This window comes from Myotis daubentonii, chromosome 13, assembly GCF_963259705.1.
Source record: "Myotis daubentonii chromosome 13, mMyoDau2.1, whole genome shotgun sequence".
NCBI lineage: Eukaryota > Metazoa > Chordata > Mammalia > Chiroptera > Vespertilionidae > Myotis > Myotis daubentonii.
The window spans coordinates 37487839-37506466 of NC_081852.1; the positions used below are offsets into that span (position 1 = coordinate 37487839).

Genomic DNA, 18628 nt, shown 5'->3' on the forward strand with positions numbered 1-18628 from the left:
TTGAGTTGTAGATGTCATACTTTCGTAGAATTTTCATGAGTTTTCCAATAAATGCAGTATGCACTGCATAAAGTATGTATGTGTATTTGAGTGCCTAAATTCTAGTCCAAGCTTGTTTGGGGGTTGCAGAAGACGTTTTGATGAGAAATGTATGACCCAGCTTTCTGCCTCCAGAAATGAAAAGCTGGGAAGAAAACTTTGTAATGTCAGCAACATAATAAAATGAATTGTCATGTATTTTATCCTTTGATCTTGACAAAGTTACTGTTAGACAATTTCCCTGCTCATTAAAAAAAATCTGGTTATTTCTTTTAAAAATTGTTCGCTTTTCACACAGTTTAAAACATGACAGATATAAAGTACATGAGTAATAGTACAGTTTTGCAAAACTCTGGAACCAATAGCTCAATTTTTAAAAAATATATTTTTATTGATTTCAGAGAGGAAGGGAGAGGGAGAGAGAAGCATCGATGATGAGAATCATTGATTGGCTGCCTTTTGCATGCCCCCTAGTGGGGATTGAACCAGTAACCTGGGCATGTGCCCTAACCAGGAATTGAACAGTGACCTCCTGGTTCATAGGTGGATGCTCGACCACTGAGCCACGCCAGCCAGGCTAAACAAACATCTTGATAGTTACATAGTCTTGGTCAAAATCAAGATAGCCTTTATTTGTAAATTCATAGCAAAATGTTTAGCAGTGTGTTGGTAAACTGGTTCTCGAGAAAGAAAAAAATAAAAGGCTTGATTTTAGCATTAGCCAATTTCAGTGGTGAAAAACTGCCACCACTGACAACTGATAAATGTTTTTGCTGAAGTTGTTTTGCCAAAGGAACATCCACATGTGAACCTCTAAACCCACACACATACACACACCATTCTATACAAATGTACACACTTCCGCCCCTCTTACTACTTAAGGGGGCCTGAGAGGAACAGTGTCTCCTGGGCATGGTGTGGGCAGGACAGCCTCCATCAGAGCACACAGCTGAGAAGAGATCACTGTCCAAAGTAATGCAGATCCTCTACTTTAAGAGAGACTGATTTTGAAGCATCACATTTTGTCTGAAGTGGAGAATTCAACAGCTTTCATGTTTCCCCTGGAAGGATTGGGGCCATGGTGAAATCCATTGAGCAAAAACATGACTACAGAGCTCTTCAAAAACGTTATCCACGGCAACCATCATCATCGCCATAAAATGGATGCATCCAGTTGAGTGGCCCGCAGACCAACAGTCCAAGATGCAGACAGGATCCAGGCCTTTAACTGTTTCTACTTCTCCATCTGAGGCCACAAGGGTTATGATGCTTTCCTTAGCATTAATTCAATCTGGGAAAATTTTAATCTTCGTGCAATATCCAGGGAGCTCTCACCATTCTGAGGAGAAAAGAAATGATAGTTTCTTAAAAGTCCAGCCAACAGTTTAGACTGATGGACTCTCAGGCTTGGCAAAGACTTTAAATGTTATTCAGATCTAACAGTAATAGGATAACTTAATTTTTTAATAGGATGATTAATTTTGTTGTTTACATCAGAAGCAATTAACTTAATTCCACAGAAGGCCAAAGTTAGAAGAGCATGAGCTGGGCGAACTTCAGGCCATGGGGCCACAGTTTCTTACCTTATTTCTTACCGCGGGGTCTGCATGGGCTTGAAGGAGCAGAGGGATAAGAGTCTGGTTTTTCATTTCGCAGGCATAATGTAGTGCCGTGCAACCATACTGAAACACAAAGGAACAACACTGCAGCTCACCCATCCGACTCTACAGACCGTACCATGAGGCTTCTTAGCAAGCTTAGCAAGCGCTCTTCACATTTCATAGTAAACAATAAGCAAAACAGTCTGCAACCATCTATGTGCAATGGTATTTCTTGTTCTTAAAGTCTTTTCTGTCTCAATATGTACATTATTAATGTTCTATAAGCCATCAATACCTTCCTTTCTCATTTCCTGTTCAAACTAAAAAAATGCAACTTATAAAAGGCGAATGCTGAATTTCTTGGGATAATTTCTGTATGTCTGGCCAATTAGCATTGTGATCATGTGACCATCTCTTCCCCTTAGAGTCTCCATATGGGCCACTTTGCAGATATCATCCTCTATGGTTTTTTATTTTAAAGAATCCCCCAGTCTGTGGCTCTTACTCATATTTCTATAGCTCACCTGCAAGACCAGTGCAGTTTGACATAGAAATCTCCCATACTTGGTTGGTTGTAGCTTATATTATTTACTAGAGGCCCAGTGCACAAATTCGTGCACAGGTGGGGTCTGGCTGGCCCACCCTGATCGGGCTGATCAGGCCAGGCTGGTGATGGCAGGGGGAGGGACACAGGAGGTTGGCCAGCTGTCCCTGCCCCGTGTTCAAACTCCTGGTTGAGGGGACAATTTGCATATTAGTCTTTCATTATATAGGATTATAAAATAATGGATCTACCTCATTGGCACTCATTTAAAACACTAACTACAGATTGAAAGAACTTTACAGCTGGGACATTTATGCTAAAATTTTTGCCTTTCAAATCCAAACAACCATGGTTTTGGTAAATGAAAAAATAATATCCTTGACTATCAAGATTATCAGGATTAACTTTGGATCTTTTCCCTAGAAACTCCTCTAAGATCATAGGAAATAATACTGTGATCTTATTTTTTTATTAAGTGATGGCATGAAGAATGCAAGATCTGGCTCTGAATTTTTCCATGTGAAATAAAGAAAGTCTAAAAGACACAATACACTGCATTACTTGGAGTTGGAACTTGGATCTTAATATACAGGAAATTTTTTTAGATGGTGGTAAAATATGTGCATGTATGTGCATATATGTATGAGCATGCACAGGAATGTAATTATCTAGAGCAGGGGTCCTCAAATTACGGCCCACGGGCCACATGCAAATACAAATATTGTATTTATTCCCGTTTTGTTCTTTTACTTCAAAATAAGATATGTGCAGTGTGCATAGGAATTTGTTCATAGTTTTTTTTAAACTATAGTCCGGCTCTCCAACGGTCTGAGGGACAGTGAACTGGCCCCCTGTTTAAAAAGTTTGAGGACTGTTTAAAAAGTTTGAGGACCCCTGATCTAGAGATTAGAGACAGGCATAGATAACTAGAAAAATATCTTAGAGAAATTTTGTTCCGAGCAAAATTTTAAACATTTTTAATTACCTTTTACTTAATTTCAATGACATCTTAATATATTTCAAAGTTATCTAAGAAAATGATGATTCACAGTAGTAGTCCATTCAAATTAATCAAAAAATTATATTAGAAATAAAAGGAAAAGCATACATTTCATCAACTTGAGAGAGAGAGAGAGAGAGAGAGAGAGAGAGAGAGAGAGAAAAACAGAAAGAGCAAGAATGAGAACTACCTCCATTTAAACATGATACCAATATAACCCAAACTAAAATTATGTAAGTGATTAATAGAAATAGGGATAGGGGTGGGGACATTTTCTCTATCACAGAACATAGAATGGTAGTATATACAGATGTGTACAACAGAAATTAGGGATCATAAACAGAATATTGGTTATTTTTAAATCCACTTTTGACTGGCTGACTTTTTCAGTAAAGAACTAGAAATAAAAAATGTCATTTAATCAATATAAGCAAATAAAACTTTGAAACACTTCTTACAAATAAATTTTTGAAACACTTCTGATCATGTAAGGGGGGAAGATGAGTTCAAGGGTACAGTTGTAAAAGGTGAAAGCAAAACCTTATATTAGGGGGAAGTTAGCTGAGGCTGCTCCTGTTGTTATCACTGCTCTTACCATCATTTGGATGTCTCCTTGACCCTTGCCCTTAGTTTTCTTTAATTCACAGGTGGGGACTCTCTTTCCTGATTGGGATCTTGGCTTCTGTAGCAGCTGCTAACGTTCATTGAGTACGTACCATGTGTCAGGCACGCTGCTAAGTGCTTTACATGAATCAGCTCTGTAACTTATCAATATGCTCATGTTACAGAGTAGGAAACAGAAAGTCGAGGAAGTTTATAACTTGCCAAAATGCACACAGGTAAAAAGTGGCAAGCCTGGGTTTACCCAAAGGCATTCTGACTCCAGCCCCTTAACCACCAAGGAAGAATTTTGTTATCAGAGCCTTCATCTTCCTTAACTTCTCACAAATGGTGGAGCAGGTTTTTTTTTTTAATTCAATAGTTCTGTATTCAATAAAGATGTTATTCCCACGAGTTTAGTGGCCATATATAAACAACCTCAAGATCACCTAATTGGCAGTGAAAAAAGAAATGCAAAAGTGTCAAGGAAAATAAAGCGAGCAACTTTATATATGACAAGTACATACCTACAAATACCACTTTGGATATTATTTCACAGGGACTAAAAGTACAAACTTACACAGTCTGCAGCATTAATGTCCACGCCAGCATCAAGGAGCATTCGGACAAGAGTCTCATTCTGCTTTGTCTTGGAGACCTACGACAAATGGCAAGTACAAGAAATTTGTTTACAAACTTTTTCTTTGTCTTATGTCTGGATTATTTCAGTTAATAGGCTTCATTTTAATCCCAATACCCCCTATGTGCCCATGTACTATTGATTGATTGATTTGGCTACCTTCCTTCTTGCTTTATTCTTTAATCACAGCATTGTATGTATGTTGGAAATGTCACTTACAGAATACAAGCCAAGAGCTTATTCTGTTACTATTCCTTTACCTCTCACTGGCCCAGCAAACCTTGATGGGCCATGCTACTGATCTCCTACTCATTGACCCTTTGCTCTCACAAGTGTACTCACCATGAGGAAATATCCAATGAGCAGGACAGGCATTAGGAGGATAATGAGTAGATAATCAAAGAAGGTAAATTTTTTCTTCACAGCATAATGCAAGCAGGTTCTCTCTTTCTAAAAATTAAGGAGAAAAAAAAACCTCTTCATGAATAAATATTTCACTTCAAATTTCCTGTTTTCAGATTACCCTATCAAAAATTAGTTTGTGCTTTTCATTCTTATGGTATCTAGGCCACCTTCTTTCTGTTGAGTATATCTGATGAATAAACCGAGGTTTCCATTGATTGAAACATTAGACAGAGTACAGTCTAAAGAAGAAGCTGGGGGAGGGCCATAGAAAGAGAGCAGGTGAAATGTACGTTTTATAAATCATCAAAATATGGAGTTTCATACTCATTTTAGTGTTTTGGAGAAAATGCATTCAGATATAAACATAAGACTAAATTCAATATGGAAATCCTAATCACCAATAGTATACATACAGTGATTCATTTTGTGGTTTGTTAATGAACAAATCTTAACCACATGGCAATTTTTCTGTTTCTACATGCATACAGGCAGTGCTAGAAGAAAGGAAATAACTCGAATTATCTTCAAGTACAAAAATATTTATCAGGTGATAAACCTGAGTTTCTAGAGATTGTGAGGAATGTAAAGCCTCGGGCCTCATAATCAACCAAGGGAGATAGAAACATGGCCACATCAGTACAATGCAGAACAGGCGGTTGTGATTGGAAAAACAACCAAATCAATGAGAAGAGAGGGAAAGCCAGAGAGAAAAAGAGAGGTTAACTTCCACTTGGGGGAGGCACTGTTCTTAAATAAGACTTTTTGTTTTTCTAATATAAAAGTATGTATGTTCTCTATAAAAGTTTTGTAAACGAGGCAATAAGATAATAATAGAATGAGTTAAAATCACCCATTACCAAACAGCCCAGAGTTCATTGTTGACAGTCTGCTGTATTTCCTTCCCATCTTTTAAAATGCATACAGGTGGATTTTTTTAAATGTGGGTTCATACAGCATCTGCAACATTTTATATGCTTTTTTCAATTAACATTTAGAATATGTGCATCTTCCCATGACATTTAATGTTTTCAAACATATGACTGTAAAGGCTCTTTGGCTTTTAATTGAATAGAACTACTCTGATTTATTTAGCTAAACCCTACCCATTGGGCATTTGAGTCTTTAACTTTTGATTTTTATAAAAATAAGACTACTTGAACATCGTCATTCACAAAGATTTGTCAACATTTCTAAATTTATCTTTAGTATAAGTTTCTAAAACTGTGATTCCTAGCATAAAAGGTATTAGTGCTTTTCATATTGTGCTATTACATTGTGCTCCAGTAAAATGATAATGATTTAAACTTTCTTCCTGATCAACACTTGATTTTTGTTTCTAATCTGAGTCAATTTCACAGGCCAAAATACATCTATATCTGTATCTATGTCTGTATCTGTAGCTGTATCTACCTTTACGCTTTAATTTGCTTTCCATAGAATCGATGTTCTCTATTAAGCATATGAATCTAAATCACCAGCCGAGCCTTTTGTAATTTTTTAAGGCTTTTATTTGGTACTTTTGAAAATAACTCATATAGATCAAGAAACGAGAAAGCACTGGTTCAAATTGTTAATGTACAAAAATTAGCATTTGGGAAAAATGAAAAAGATTAAACACTTAAAACTCATGAAAGTATTTTAAAAATAGAAAATGCAAACCAAACACTTACTCTGATAAAATCTCTACTAATTGAAGGTATCCACTAAAGTCCTTTCCACAATATTTATAAACAAGAGGCTCCCAGGAGGCTGGCTCAGGTTCTGTGTGAAATGGAAATAAAGGTGCCTCCTCAGCCCTATCCCTGAGTTGGCAAACCTCCCCCTCCCTCAGCTCCCTAATAGTAAATCTCCTGAGAGAGGATGTGACTCATTGACATCTGTCTTCACCACCCCCTCTCACCACTCCACACACCTGGTTCTTCAGCTGGGAGATCATGTCATACTCTACTAAGCTGCAGACTGGTTAGATTTAGCACACAGGCATGACTTTGAAGCCAAACCAAACAAACAAAACAAAACAAAAAAAATAATAAGCACAAACAAGCAAGTCCAGTAATGATTTCTTTTTCTGATAATGAATTATTACTCCAACTGGCTGATCTTTAAAGTGACTTAGAAGGGGCAAGTGGGGCCCTCCAGGCTGTTTTCCCTCATTGAATATACATGAGTGGATATAGGGCATTCATAATTACTACAAACAATGACTTTTTATGTTTACTCAGTGGATGTTAAAGGCTACCTTTACTATAATGCAAGACACTGATAGCTCCAGAGGCTCTCAAAGGATACTCACAGCTATAGAAATACATTCTACTCTTCCTTCACTGAAGACTCCACTTCAGCTAATACTGCATCTTCCATGCTTTTCTATGTGGCTCCCAGTAACCTCTCGCTCATGAGCTTATTTGTCTTTGGCAAATTTTTCACTAGCATTCTTCTATTCTGTATGCAAACTATAGGATCTTCTGGAGATCAGTACATTGACATAGAAGGTAAAAACCCAACAAAACTAATGAAATATTGACCAGCAGATCAATATCCCTCCCCATTCCCCTGCCCCTCCCTCTGGAAATTTTTCCCATTACCCCTGTAATAGTGAGGAGGCAGAGCTGGGAAAGAAGGAGGGACAAGGAAAAACATAGAGAGGAGAAAGAAAAGAAAGGAAGCTCTAGCCAGACATGTGAGTGAGCGATTCTCTTCCTTTTCAGAAGTTCTAAGGACATAATGAACCACAAAATATGCCTGATGATTGAATTTTATTTCGCTTTCTAGCCTAATAAAATATCCTCAGTATGTGTCAGTCTCTCTAAAGCAGTGGTTCCCAACCTTTCTTTGGCCATGCCCCACCTAAACATCTCTGAAATCCTGATGTCCTCTCTGTGACATATAATTCTTATTATTCAAAAAGTGAACTCCTAGTCCCATGGAGGAAGCCTAAAAGGCCATTAACTTGGTTTAAACAAGCTTCCAAAGAATATGGCATCCATGAAAGAGAAAAATTAAAGAACAAGAGGACAGTTGAAGTACTGAGGAAGAAATCACTAAGAAATTGTTAAAATAATAATAATATGAAGTGATATGAAAAAATAGCAAATAAAGTTTCAAAACATAATAGAGAACTAAAATGCATAAATACATCACAACATATATTTATATACTGCACATGAGGCCCCTTGAATCATAAGAAATGCAAAAAAAATCACTGTAAATAACTCATTCTCGAACTGCCCCCCCTTAAAAATCAAGTTGCCCCCTGTGGGGCGTGTGCCCCACATTGGGAGCCACTGCTTTAAAGTAAGGTAAAAAAAGAACTTGTTGGTGTCAGGAGCTATAAGCATCAGAAAATGACATTCGCTGCTTCCATCCATGCTAAGAGTAAGTACCATGGTCAACTCCTTTCCACTGCTGTGTCATGGCCTCACCTGGTTTGTGAGGTTCACATCAGCATTTCTCCTTAAAAGGAAGGAAACGATTCTCAGGTGCCCTCGCCTGCAGGCGCAGATCAGGGGAGTGTCTCCATTGAAGCCATCTTGAACATTGATGTACTTGCTGTCCTCCCTCACCCACCGCCACACTTGACCGAAGTCGTTCTGATAGGCTGCCTGGCAGATGGGCTGAGGAGAGATAAACAAAAGCAGATTTTGAAATGTCAGTATAATTAAACCACAAAAACAAGAAAAAAAAATCACTACCCGGTAACTTAAAATTCAAGTGTTTCCAAATCATAATATATTGCTTTGTCGATGAGATTTTTGGTCTCAGTTGTGCCCAGTGTTAAGTCTAGAACAAACGTTGAGTCCCTAAAGAACCTCATAGGATTTCCTAAATTGCATGGCACACAGAAATGTACAAACTTCTGTAGCCCCCCAAAATGGAAAGACTTGGCAATACTGGGTACACGTTCCCACGGGACCTCAAGGAAAGCCTCTACTTGGGCTCCTCAAAATCCGTACTGAGACTTAACTAAAGCAAGAAAAGGAAAAGGCGGATGGTTTTCCTCAGTCGCTGGTTGTCTCAGTGCTTTCTCAATCCCACGTGAGCGATATTACTTAAAATATTAACCTATTCTCATCTTTCAGTATTTCCTAGGCTCCTTGTATCCTAGACACAGAGTTTCTGTTTTTGAAAAGTAAAGTATATGCCTGGCTTAGTTAGACGTACAAGTGATTTGTTGCATGGATTGTAAAACCGCCGAAAAGATTCTATGCTGTTATAAATTCTCCGTCTCCGCTAGGGGGCAGTTCAGTGTCATAAAAGCACTGACGAAAGAAGACAGAAAACCCAGCAGAAAAGTGCTGGTTGATCCAGAGACAGAGAAGCATCTGTCATACCGTAAAACCTCAGAGGGAAGGAAGGTGGGGGTGGTAAGGAGGAGAAATAAACCAAAGGACTTATATGCAAGCATATAGGCCTAAACAATGGACACAGACAACAGGGGGGTGAGGGCATGGGTGGGGGGGATAGGGGGTAATGTGGGGATAAGGACACATATGTAATAACTTAATCAATAAAGAAATTTTAAAAAATAAAAAAGTGCTGGTTGGCAAGCTAGGAATGGGAAAGAGAAGGGAGGCTGTCCCTTTGGGTTGAAGGAATAGTGTGAATTCTGTTGGCCTCTAAAGTTCTTAAAACCTGGAGGAACTCGGGCTGTAGAGGAAACCAGTGAGAATTTGGAAACTTGCCATGATAATTCTATCTCTAAACACAATCGGAACCCTCCCGCCCATCCTCACTGCCCAAGCACTGGTTCAGATCATAATTCTCACCAGGTCTATTGCAAACATGGTCATTAATTGGCCTTACTTCTTAGCCTCACACATTCAGCTCCAACCCATCCTCCAAATACAGCAGTTTCTTATCACGTCCCTGCTGGAAGCCTTCAGTGGTAACCAACCAGATTAGGATGCTGACTCCAAGCTGGCAGACTCAACTCTTCAAATCTCACAAGTCCTGTCTTTCCAACTCCATCTCCCACCACGCTCTATCCATATCCTTGACCCAAGTAAATAAAGACGTGTGTTATTAATAGCTATCTCTCCAAGACTGTAAACTCCACAAGAGAGGTATTGTGTCTGTATTTGTACAACTTTGTATCCTCAGCACCCAGCATATGCCTAACAAAAAGTGGGCATTCAATATATATATATATTTGATGAGTAAATAAGTAAATGAATAAATTATAATGAGCTTTTGCCTTAGCTGGTTTTGTTCAGTGGTTAGAGTGCCAGCCCGGGTTCATTTCTGGTCAAGGACACATGCCTGGGTTGTGGACTCGATACCCAGTAGGGGGCGTGCAGGAGGCACCTGATCAATGATTCTCTCATCGTTGATGTTTCTATCTCTCTCCCCTTCTCCCTTCCTCTCTGAAATAAATAAAAATATTTTTTGAAAAATTATAATGAGCTTTTATTGAGCACTTCATTTATTTCATTTAACCCTCACAACAATTCTATAAGCTAAGTATTATTATTATACCCATATTGTACAGGCGAAACTGAGGTAGTTTGTCTTTCCTGCTGCAGTCACACAGCCCATAGTTGACAATGACAGGAAGCAAATTCATGCATTCTGGTTCTAATTACTTCAGGAAATTTAAAAATAGCCTTTAGAATGTCATCTGGCTACAAGACTTTGTGTTTTGAGACTTTTTTGGTTGCATTTGCACCCAAAATTAAGCTACAGCCTACAGTCCCAGAAGACTTATCAGTCTTCTTCTGCCCTGGCCTGCTGGTATCCAAGACTTCTTGGTTATAGATCCAGATTCTTTCTCCAAACTGACCTAGAATTAGCAATATTTGCCAAGAAGTAAAGAAGTGGTTAGAGAGGTTGCTGAAGAAAGCAGAAAAATATATTGCCCAGGTGAAAATGTTTCAAGAAGGAAGACAGAGTCAAGAGAATGAAGTATAAGAAAAGATTGCTGGATTTGTCCATTAATGACCATTCAGAGATCAATTTTTATAGAGTGAGAAGGCAGAAGACAGAATGCAAAGGCCTGCATACATGGTCTATGAAGAATTAGAGGAGGTGATTGGAGAGGAATTTGTGGTAAATTTAGCAGTGAAAGCTAAGAGGGAACTTGCAAGTGGACAGGAGTAGCAGAATGGCCATCATTCTGCACATTTGTAGACAAAATGTTGGTGTCTACTGGTTATAAGTACAGGCTCTAGAGGCAAGTTTCTGAGTTCCAATCTCAATTTGACCATGTAAAAGGTATTTGGACAACGTACTTAAACTTCCTATGTTCAATTCCCTTCTGCATTTAATAGTTACATCTTCTTTATCAGGTTACAAAAAGTTTTAAAGGTGATTGTGTAGATGAAGTACTGCACTCAGAACTGACTCACAATAAACCCTCAATTAATGTTAGCTACACTAATAATTATTAAAACACAAGGACCCAGTGATGATGGGCAGGGGTGGTTATGAAAGAGTAGATAATTGCTGGAAGAGAGTGAAGCGGTGATGGTCTAGAGAACGAAAATGGATGCATGTGCCTTACTAAACAGAATGACAACTGTGGATCTAAGGCCAAAGCCAGGGAAGAAGAACAGAGATTTGGAGTATAGAGAAATTTACATTTGGTGATATTTTTGCCAGAAAGGCTGAGGTTTCATCTTCACTCTTTATACTAATATGTACTTATCATCTAATATAATAATAGAGGAATATGCAAAGTAGCCAGGATGCTGTAACGTCACGACCAATCTACAAGTGGCGGAGAGCTATAGGAGGGCAGGGCAGTGAGCTAGGAGCAGCGAAAAGCTAGTAGCAGCAGTGGGCGGGGTGGCCAGCTGAGGCAAGCAGCAGTGAGCTACTTGCACACGGTGCACGAATTCGTGTGCAGAGCTACTAGTAAGTAAATAAACAAAGACAACTCTGTAAGTAGCAATTATGTTTACATAGATGAATGGGTTAATAATTTAGGAGAGAAAATTGTGACAAAGGTGGAAAAGGCTCTTTAGCATGATGAGGGATATTTAGGAAATCATAATGAAAATGTTTTCATGAGATGCATAAAAATAAAAAATTGTTTGAAGCATCAGGTTGTAGAAACACATTAAGAAGCTACAGTGGGCTGAGCCTGCGGTATAGTGTTTTATACATTAAAGCTATTTCCTTTTTGAAATATGACTTAGTACCACATTATAATTTGTAAAATCACTTATAATATACAAGGGAAGACTTAAAACACCAATTGGGGTGGAAGTCCCTGGGTGCTCTTTTTGAATATAGAATGCCAAAAATTTGCTAAATGTAGATAGAGAAAGAGCTGGTGAGACTGTGAAGGGAGGCAATCCTTTTTTCAATTAGCTTGCATTCTCTTTTCCTAAAACATAGAATGAACATCATGTTGAACATTATCTCACTCAGCTCTCTTGTGTTAGAACTATTAGAACAGGATCTCACCCAGCTCTCTTATTAGAACTATTGGAACTATAACTTAGAGAGGTTAAATGATTTCCCCAAAGTCCCACAGATTTCCTGGCACAGTTAGAACTAAATTCTATGTTTTCTTGATTTCCAATTCAATAGCCTTCCCATTAGTCACATCTCTATTCTGTCTTCCCTGAGTTCTCCTCAACTCTACCAGCTCCCCCAATAAGCCCTGCTCAACCTAAATTTCACTCTCTGGACACTGTATATTTTAAAGCAATACCTCTCTTCTTTGAACTATGTTTCTTTTTCTTATAGTAGCATCTGAAAAATAGACCCATTCCTAAAGATTGATATTAAGGGTGTATGTGTGCATGAGCACATACATGTATGTTATGTGTTTCATGTATTCATATGCATGTTGGGTGTTGTATATCCCTCTGATCATAATAACATATCATTAGACCTCAAAGTTTAAGAGAATACATTTTTATGATATGATTTTCAACACTTAGCAGCACATATGCAGAGTAAGAGTAGAATATACTTCATTGGAACCTGGATTTAGTTTACCCCATTCTTTTCACTAAGGGAAAAGAACAGTAATATATCCTAGTAGAGAGGAATACCAGAAGAATGGCAGAGTGGTTAAGACCAACTCCTTTTGGGAGTATGACACCCCTGTTGAGATAGCAAGTAGAAAAAGAACTTAGTGTGCTCATCAGTGATGTAAGCAGAATTCTCCTGAATATACAAACATAGTTCTCATATCCCAGCCCCTGATCTCCTTTTAGCTGCATAACTCTGGACAAGCTACTTAAACTATCTTTGCCTCATTATTTTTTATTTGTAAAATAAGGACAATAAAAGTGACCAACTTATATGGTTGTTGTATGAACTATGTTAATACATATAAAGTTTAGAAATGCCAGGTATATAACATCCTCATTACATGTTTGTAAACTTACCAACATATTGTAAATAATATGAATATAAATATGTGTGATAAGGGTTTAAATGAATCAACCCTGTTTAAAAGTCCAGCTTACACAGCTGGGGTTGGTTATTCCAAGCCACGTTCTCTCACTGAGCTCCAAGCATATCCTGTATTGCAGATGTTAGGCCCAACTCTGGGATGCTCCCTCATTCTCTCTGTCTTTTTTTAAATATTTTTTTTATTTCAAAGAGGAAGGGAGAGGGAGAGAGAGAGACAGAAACATCAATGATGAGAGAGAATTACTGATCGGCTGCTTCCTGCATGCCCCACACTGGGGATCAAGCCCACAACCCAGGCATATTTCCTGTCAGGGAATCGAACCGTGACCTCCAGTTTCATAGGTTGATGCTAAACCACTGAGCCAGGCATGCCTAGCTCTCCTTCTTTCTTAAAAAACATTGGAAACAGTATAAATGCCAACTGGTGGATGAATGGATTAAAAAAATGTGGTACACACACACACACACACACACACACACACACACACACTGGAATAATAGTCAACCATAATAAAAAGGGAATCTTGTCATTTATGACAACATGGCTGGACATTGAGGGCATTATGCTAAGTGCAATAAGCCAGACAGGAAAAGATAAATCCTATGTGATCTCACCTATATATGGAATATGAAAACAAAACAAAGAACTAGAGCACATTAATATGGAGAACAGACTGGTGGTTATCTGAGGTCAAAGGTATAAGTTTCTAGTTATAAAATGCATAAGTCCTGTAATGTACAGCATGTTGCCTATAGTTAAAAACACTGAATTTTATATTTGAAAGCTGATAGGAGGATGGATCTTGAAAGTTCTTGTCATAAGAAAAAAATTGTAACTATGTATGGTGATGGATGTTAACTGTACTTATTGTGGGGATGATTTTGCAACATATACAAATATTGAATCATTACATTGTATTCCTTAAATTAATCTCAGTCAATCATACCTCAATTTAAAAAATATTATCATCATGTATATATATATATATATATGATATACATATATATAGATCATCACTATTAGCAATTCAAGGTTCTGAAGGGTAGCAGAATATTTAATTCAAAATACAACTCTCAGCATAAAGACTATTTTTAACTAAAGGCAATTAAGAAGAAGCTGGTACAAGGAAAGCTCTCCACTCTACCCCCATTTAGCTAAAAGCAGGACATAAATTTGTGAAGGTGTTTCCCCTTCCCTCTTTAAAAAGACAAAAGTAACTCTCCTTAGCCCAGAGAAGGCACCATCTACATAATAAAATTTACCAAGTAGCCCTTATCATCCATTAGCTTCCCTAAATATTTGCCTTCCCATAATTCACCACTCCCAGAAACTCAGCCTGTTTCCTTTGTCTTGCCACTAAAAATTTATTATTTTGTTAAGATGCTGTGTGAGCCTAAGTTCTAACCACATGTTGAGTTACTCATCTCGTATGAATGCATGATGCAGGTGTTCATAAACTCCTGTTTGTTTTCTGCTGTCAGTCTATTTTACAGGGCCCCAGCCAGTGCACCTAAGATGAGTAAAGCCAAAAAGCATTTTTCCTCCCCTACAGCTTTAAAAAATAACAACGATAAGCCTGCGTGTCCAATCTCAAAGAGCGTCTCACTCCAAGTGGAAAGCTGAACTTTACAAAAAATTTAAATAAAAGTAGATGTGTCAGGACAGGACAGAACCAGGGAATGGGGCAGGATTGGACGTTTCTTGCCTTGTTCCTATTGAATGGCTCACATTCTTTATAGGAAATGCAGGGTGACTGGTACAGGGTGAATGAGAGACTGGCACATGCGCATGAGTAGGTAATGTTTAAATATTTGAGAGATTACTCCATAGCTTTGCAACCTTCTTAAAATTATGGATGGGGAGAGTGTCACAGAGGATTCACCCCAGACCTTCTGGATCAGGACACCAGAAGGAGAGGCTAAGCTTGTTCATTTTCCTTTTTCCATTCACATGTAACTCCCAAATGCAACTGGAACAAGCAACCTATGTTTTCTTCCATTCTAAAAGAACCCATTTCCCTTCAGCATTTTTCATCCATCACCGAAGTCAGATTCTAATTCTGGACATTTAACAGCATGATGTTAATCCAGATATCGAGAAGTTGATATCTTGGGATACTGAGGATTTTCTGAATCTTTGGCAGAATCAGTGGAGCTCTCAAATCCATTGCTCTGGGATACCGTGAAATCTGTCAACTGAAAATGAGGAATGTCTAAACCCATCAGCCAAAATGAAAAATCTCTGTGGGAATTCAGTGAGAGCACCTCTCACACTAGTGGAATATCTCCTGGGTTCAGGGCTGTTGGAAAGTACAAGACAGCAGAGCAAACACATCCAAACATAGCCATTCCCCGAACAGCATCCTGCCACAGCTGTTATGCTGGGAGATTAGACATTTACTCTGAAACCTGCTACTCTAAGTAGTTTTGCAAGTGCCTTTACTTACCCTCATTTATAGCTACTTTTACCTAAAAACAACGAAGAAGGAGGAGGAGGAGGAGGAGGAGGAGGAGGAGGAGGAGGAGGAGGAGGAGGAGGAGGAGTTGTTGATATTAAGGGGAATCCTGAAAATTGAAAAATTATTTTACAAAAAGGTAAACAATTTTTTCCTGGAAATGACTGAGTTGGCAGGTGTTTTGTGTTTTTAAAGAAGACAGTGTACAGCATTAAATGGGAGAGCCTAAAATCCACTTCCACTTGTCAAACTGAGACGCACGGCAACATTTATTTTAGTACTACCTTAGGCTGTTTTTGGTTCAATATTAATTATGAGCTTTGATTAGTTACCTATGATCATCTAGGTAAATTAGGATTTTCTCTCTCTCCGTGTGTGTGTGTGTGTGTGTGTGTGTGTGGTTGTTGTATTTGTTTTAAAATATCATAGTAAATTCCAAGTTGCTTTGTCCTCAATAGATCTGAAAAGTGAAGCATATATTCCACTTCTGGGCATAGTCTCATTGATATTTCAAGTGATTCAACATGACTTGCCCTGCCTTGCCTTGCCTTGACTCAACCACTTGCCAAATCAACACACAAATCAACAAACAACTGCACTGCTCAAGCAGAGTTCTTGTTTTAAATGTAATTATGTCCAGGGCCTAGGCTACAGTTAACTATCCACTGGCTACGCACAGTGTGGTATGTGGACCAACAAAAGCATCAGTGAGCTGATATGTACAATCTTAGGTGCCACGGGCCTCACCCAGAGCTGCAGAATAAGAATGTGCATTTAAAACAAAATCTTGAGGTGATCGGCGCACATTAAAATTTGAAAAGCACTAGCCTAGATCACTGTGGTAGTAAACTGATCACCTGCATCAGTACTGCCTGAATGCTCTTCTAAAAGTAGGTTTCTGACCCTACCACAGATAGGGAGACACACTCTGTGGGGAGGAGGCACTTGAATCTGCATTTTAAACAATTTTCTCTAGCTGACATTTAGACAATCTAAAGCATGAGAGTTACTTGAGTGTTTACAAGTGTTGTCATTTTCACCAGACCAAGGTCACTGGGCAAGACATTACCTAGAATTATAAACTAATCAAAGAACACCTTGACTATAAAAAAGTAAACACACACACACACACACACACACACACACACACACCTGGCATTAGAAGTAACTGCAAATGGGGAGAAACTGCCTTTAGTGCTAGAAGAACCACCCAATGAGGTTCTGCTGAGCATCTGTAATGAAATGCAGACTAACCGGTTGATGTGTTAGGGAGCAAATAGTGAATAATAATGCCGTCGCACCTCTTGTACTTGTTGAAGCATTACTCACTTGCACTCCTTTGAAACGTACTTAAAAATTAATTTGATTCTAATAGGCTACTTTCAATACAGGAAAAAGCACTTTTTGTATCCATCAGATGTGAAAAAAAAACTAAAAATGTATATTTGAAAATGTATTGTTTTTTATTTCTCTTCTATAGAGAGAGTCTTCGTTAACATTACTAGAGGTGAATTTCCTTTCAAATACCAAGCTGAAAGGCGGCGCTCTGCCTGTGCATTTCCATCAGAGGACCAGTCTACCTTCTGTATGTTTAGAAAATCCAGTTAGGAACAATTGTCACTTTCCCTCCGGATGTTTGACGTCACAATAGGACAACTCAAACTCCACTTGCAAGGTCCAAATTACCCCTGCAGATTCACGAAATGTGTGTTGTATTCCTCTTTACTTACATGTAGCTAACATTTTAGAATGGCAAGAAGGATTGGCCCTAAAATATTAAAAAAATCAGAAAGATGAACACACAGGACTTTGTTGTGACTTGCTGCGCTCACAGAAAGTTCAACAGAAGAAAAGGAGACAGACCAACAGGGACAGGAAGTTACATTCGAAAACACGAGCAGTTTTTAACACCTTTGGAGTCTTATTTTCAGAAAGATTACCTCAGAGTAGAGGATCCCCATGCTGGTCTCTCACAGACTTACTTCACCCCCACAGCTTCTCGAATCTTCCGTAGGTATTCCTGATTAACATCAAAATGCTTCCCGGCAGAGAGAAAGGTCCCAGAAGTCCAGGTCAGTGGCAAACCCTTTCTTTCCACACCTGTGAGTGCATTTCCAGCGACACAGACAGCAACACCACCTTCTAGAGGGCCCAACCCAATGAAACAAAGGCATTGGTTACCCGGTAATGACCCACGCTGGGCATCATCTAAAGTTACAAGCCTGAGAAACCGGTTTCTGAGTCACATCTGATCTGCCAGGGGTAGCAAGTGGGAAGAAAGAAGCAAAATTGAGGAGAAAAGGAAGCTTCTCACATTGGCAGGAAGGACACGGAGTTCAAAACGGGGTACTGTGTTTAGGACATTTCCTCATTGAAATCTGGTTTTCAGAGGCGATTGCGAAAGGCTAGAGACCAGAAAACTCGCTGGTTAGAACCATATGTCTGCCATAGGCCTTGACTTTCATGAAAAATCATCTTCAAAACTCTGGCTATGGTTTATTTGCTCTCTTTAAGTACAGAGAAGTTTATTTTTTCTTGATGTTGATTAATATAAGCTACTTAAAATAATAAATTAAGGTCAACTTATAAGCTATTGTACACATAATATTTTATTTACTTGATATACATGAATTACTCTTATTTTATATTTTTATAAAAATATATTATTTTCTATACATAAATGTGTCTGTCCATAATCACTTTCAAGGGGATCTTTGAGTCAAGTTTCAACTCAAATGGAAAATACTAAACTCTTTGAAGAATCAATCCATGAACATCCTGGTTAATTAAATTATTGTAAAAGGTTTAAATGACATTTATAGTATTACTATATTTAAGTTTTGTTTTTAAGCACTTCAGTTCTAAGCCTAACAGGGAATAGTTTCCCAACTAACTAAATGGTCTTATAAATCTAGTAAATTATACTAACATAATAAATATTAAGTTGTCTTAAACATTTTAATGCTGTTTACA

At 38.3% G+C, this 18628-nt stretch overlaps 1 protein-coding gene across 3 annotated transcripts; it reads right to left on the reverse strand.

The window, feature by feature from the left end:
- Positions 1 to 452: 452 nt before the first annotated feature.
- ANKRD22 (ankyrin repeat domain 22) lies at positions 453 to 17933 on the reverse strand. 3 transcript variants are annotated; one of them, XM_059662756.1, is made up of 6 exons: positions 17596 to 17930; positions 8252 to 8443; positions 4767 to 4874; positions 4365 to 4442; positions 1623 to 1721; positions 458 to 1378 (listed from the first exon to the last, which is right to left on the reverse strand). In XM_059662756.1, exons 1-6 carry the CDS (start codon positions 17614 to 17616, stop codon positions 1301 to 1303), a joined length of 576 nt encoding a protein of 191 aa, XP_059518739.1. In that variant the 5' UTR covers positions 17617 to 17930; the 3' UTR covers positions 458 to 1300. The 3 variants fall into 3 exon arrangements, with proteins under 3 accessions (XP_059518742.1, XP_059518740.1, XP_059518739.1); XM_059662759.1 differs by lacking the exon at positions 4767 to 4874 and having other exon boundaries at positions 453 to 1378; positions 17596 to 17933; XM_059662757.1 differs by lacking the exon at positions 1623 to 1721 and having other exon boundaries at positions 457 to 1378; positions 17596 to 17931.
- Between the last annotated feature and the right edge of the window lie 695 nt (positions 17934 to 18628).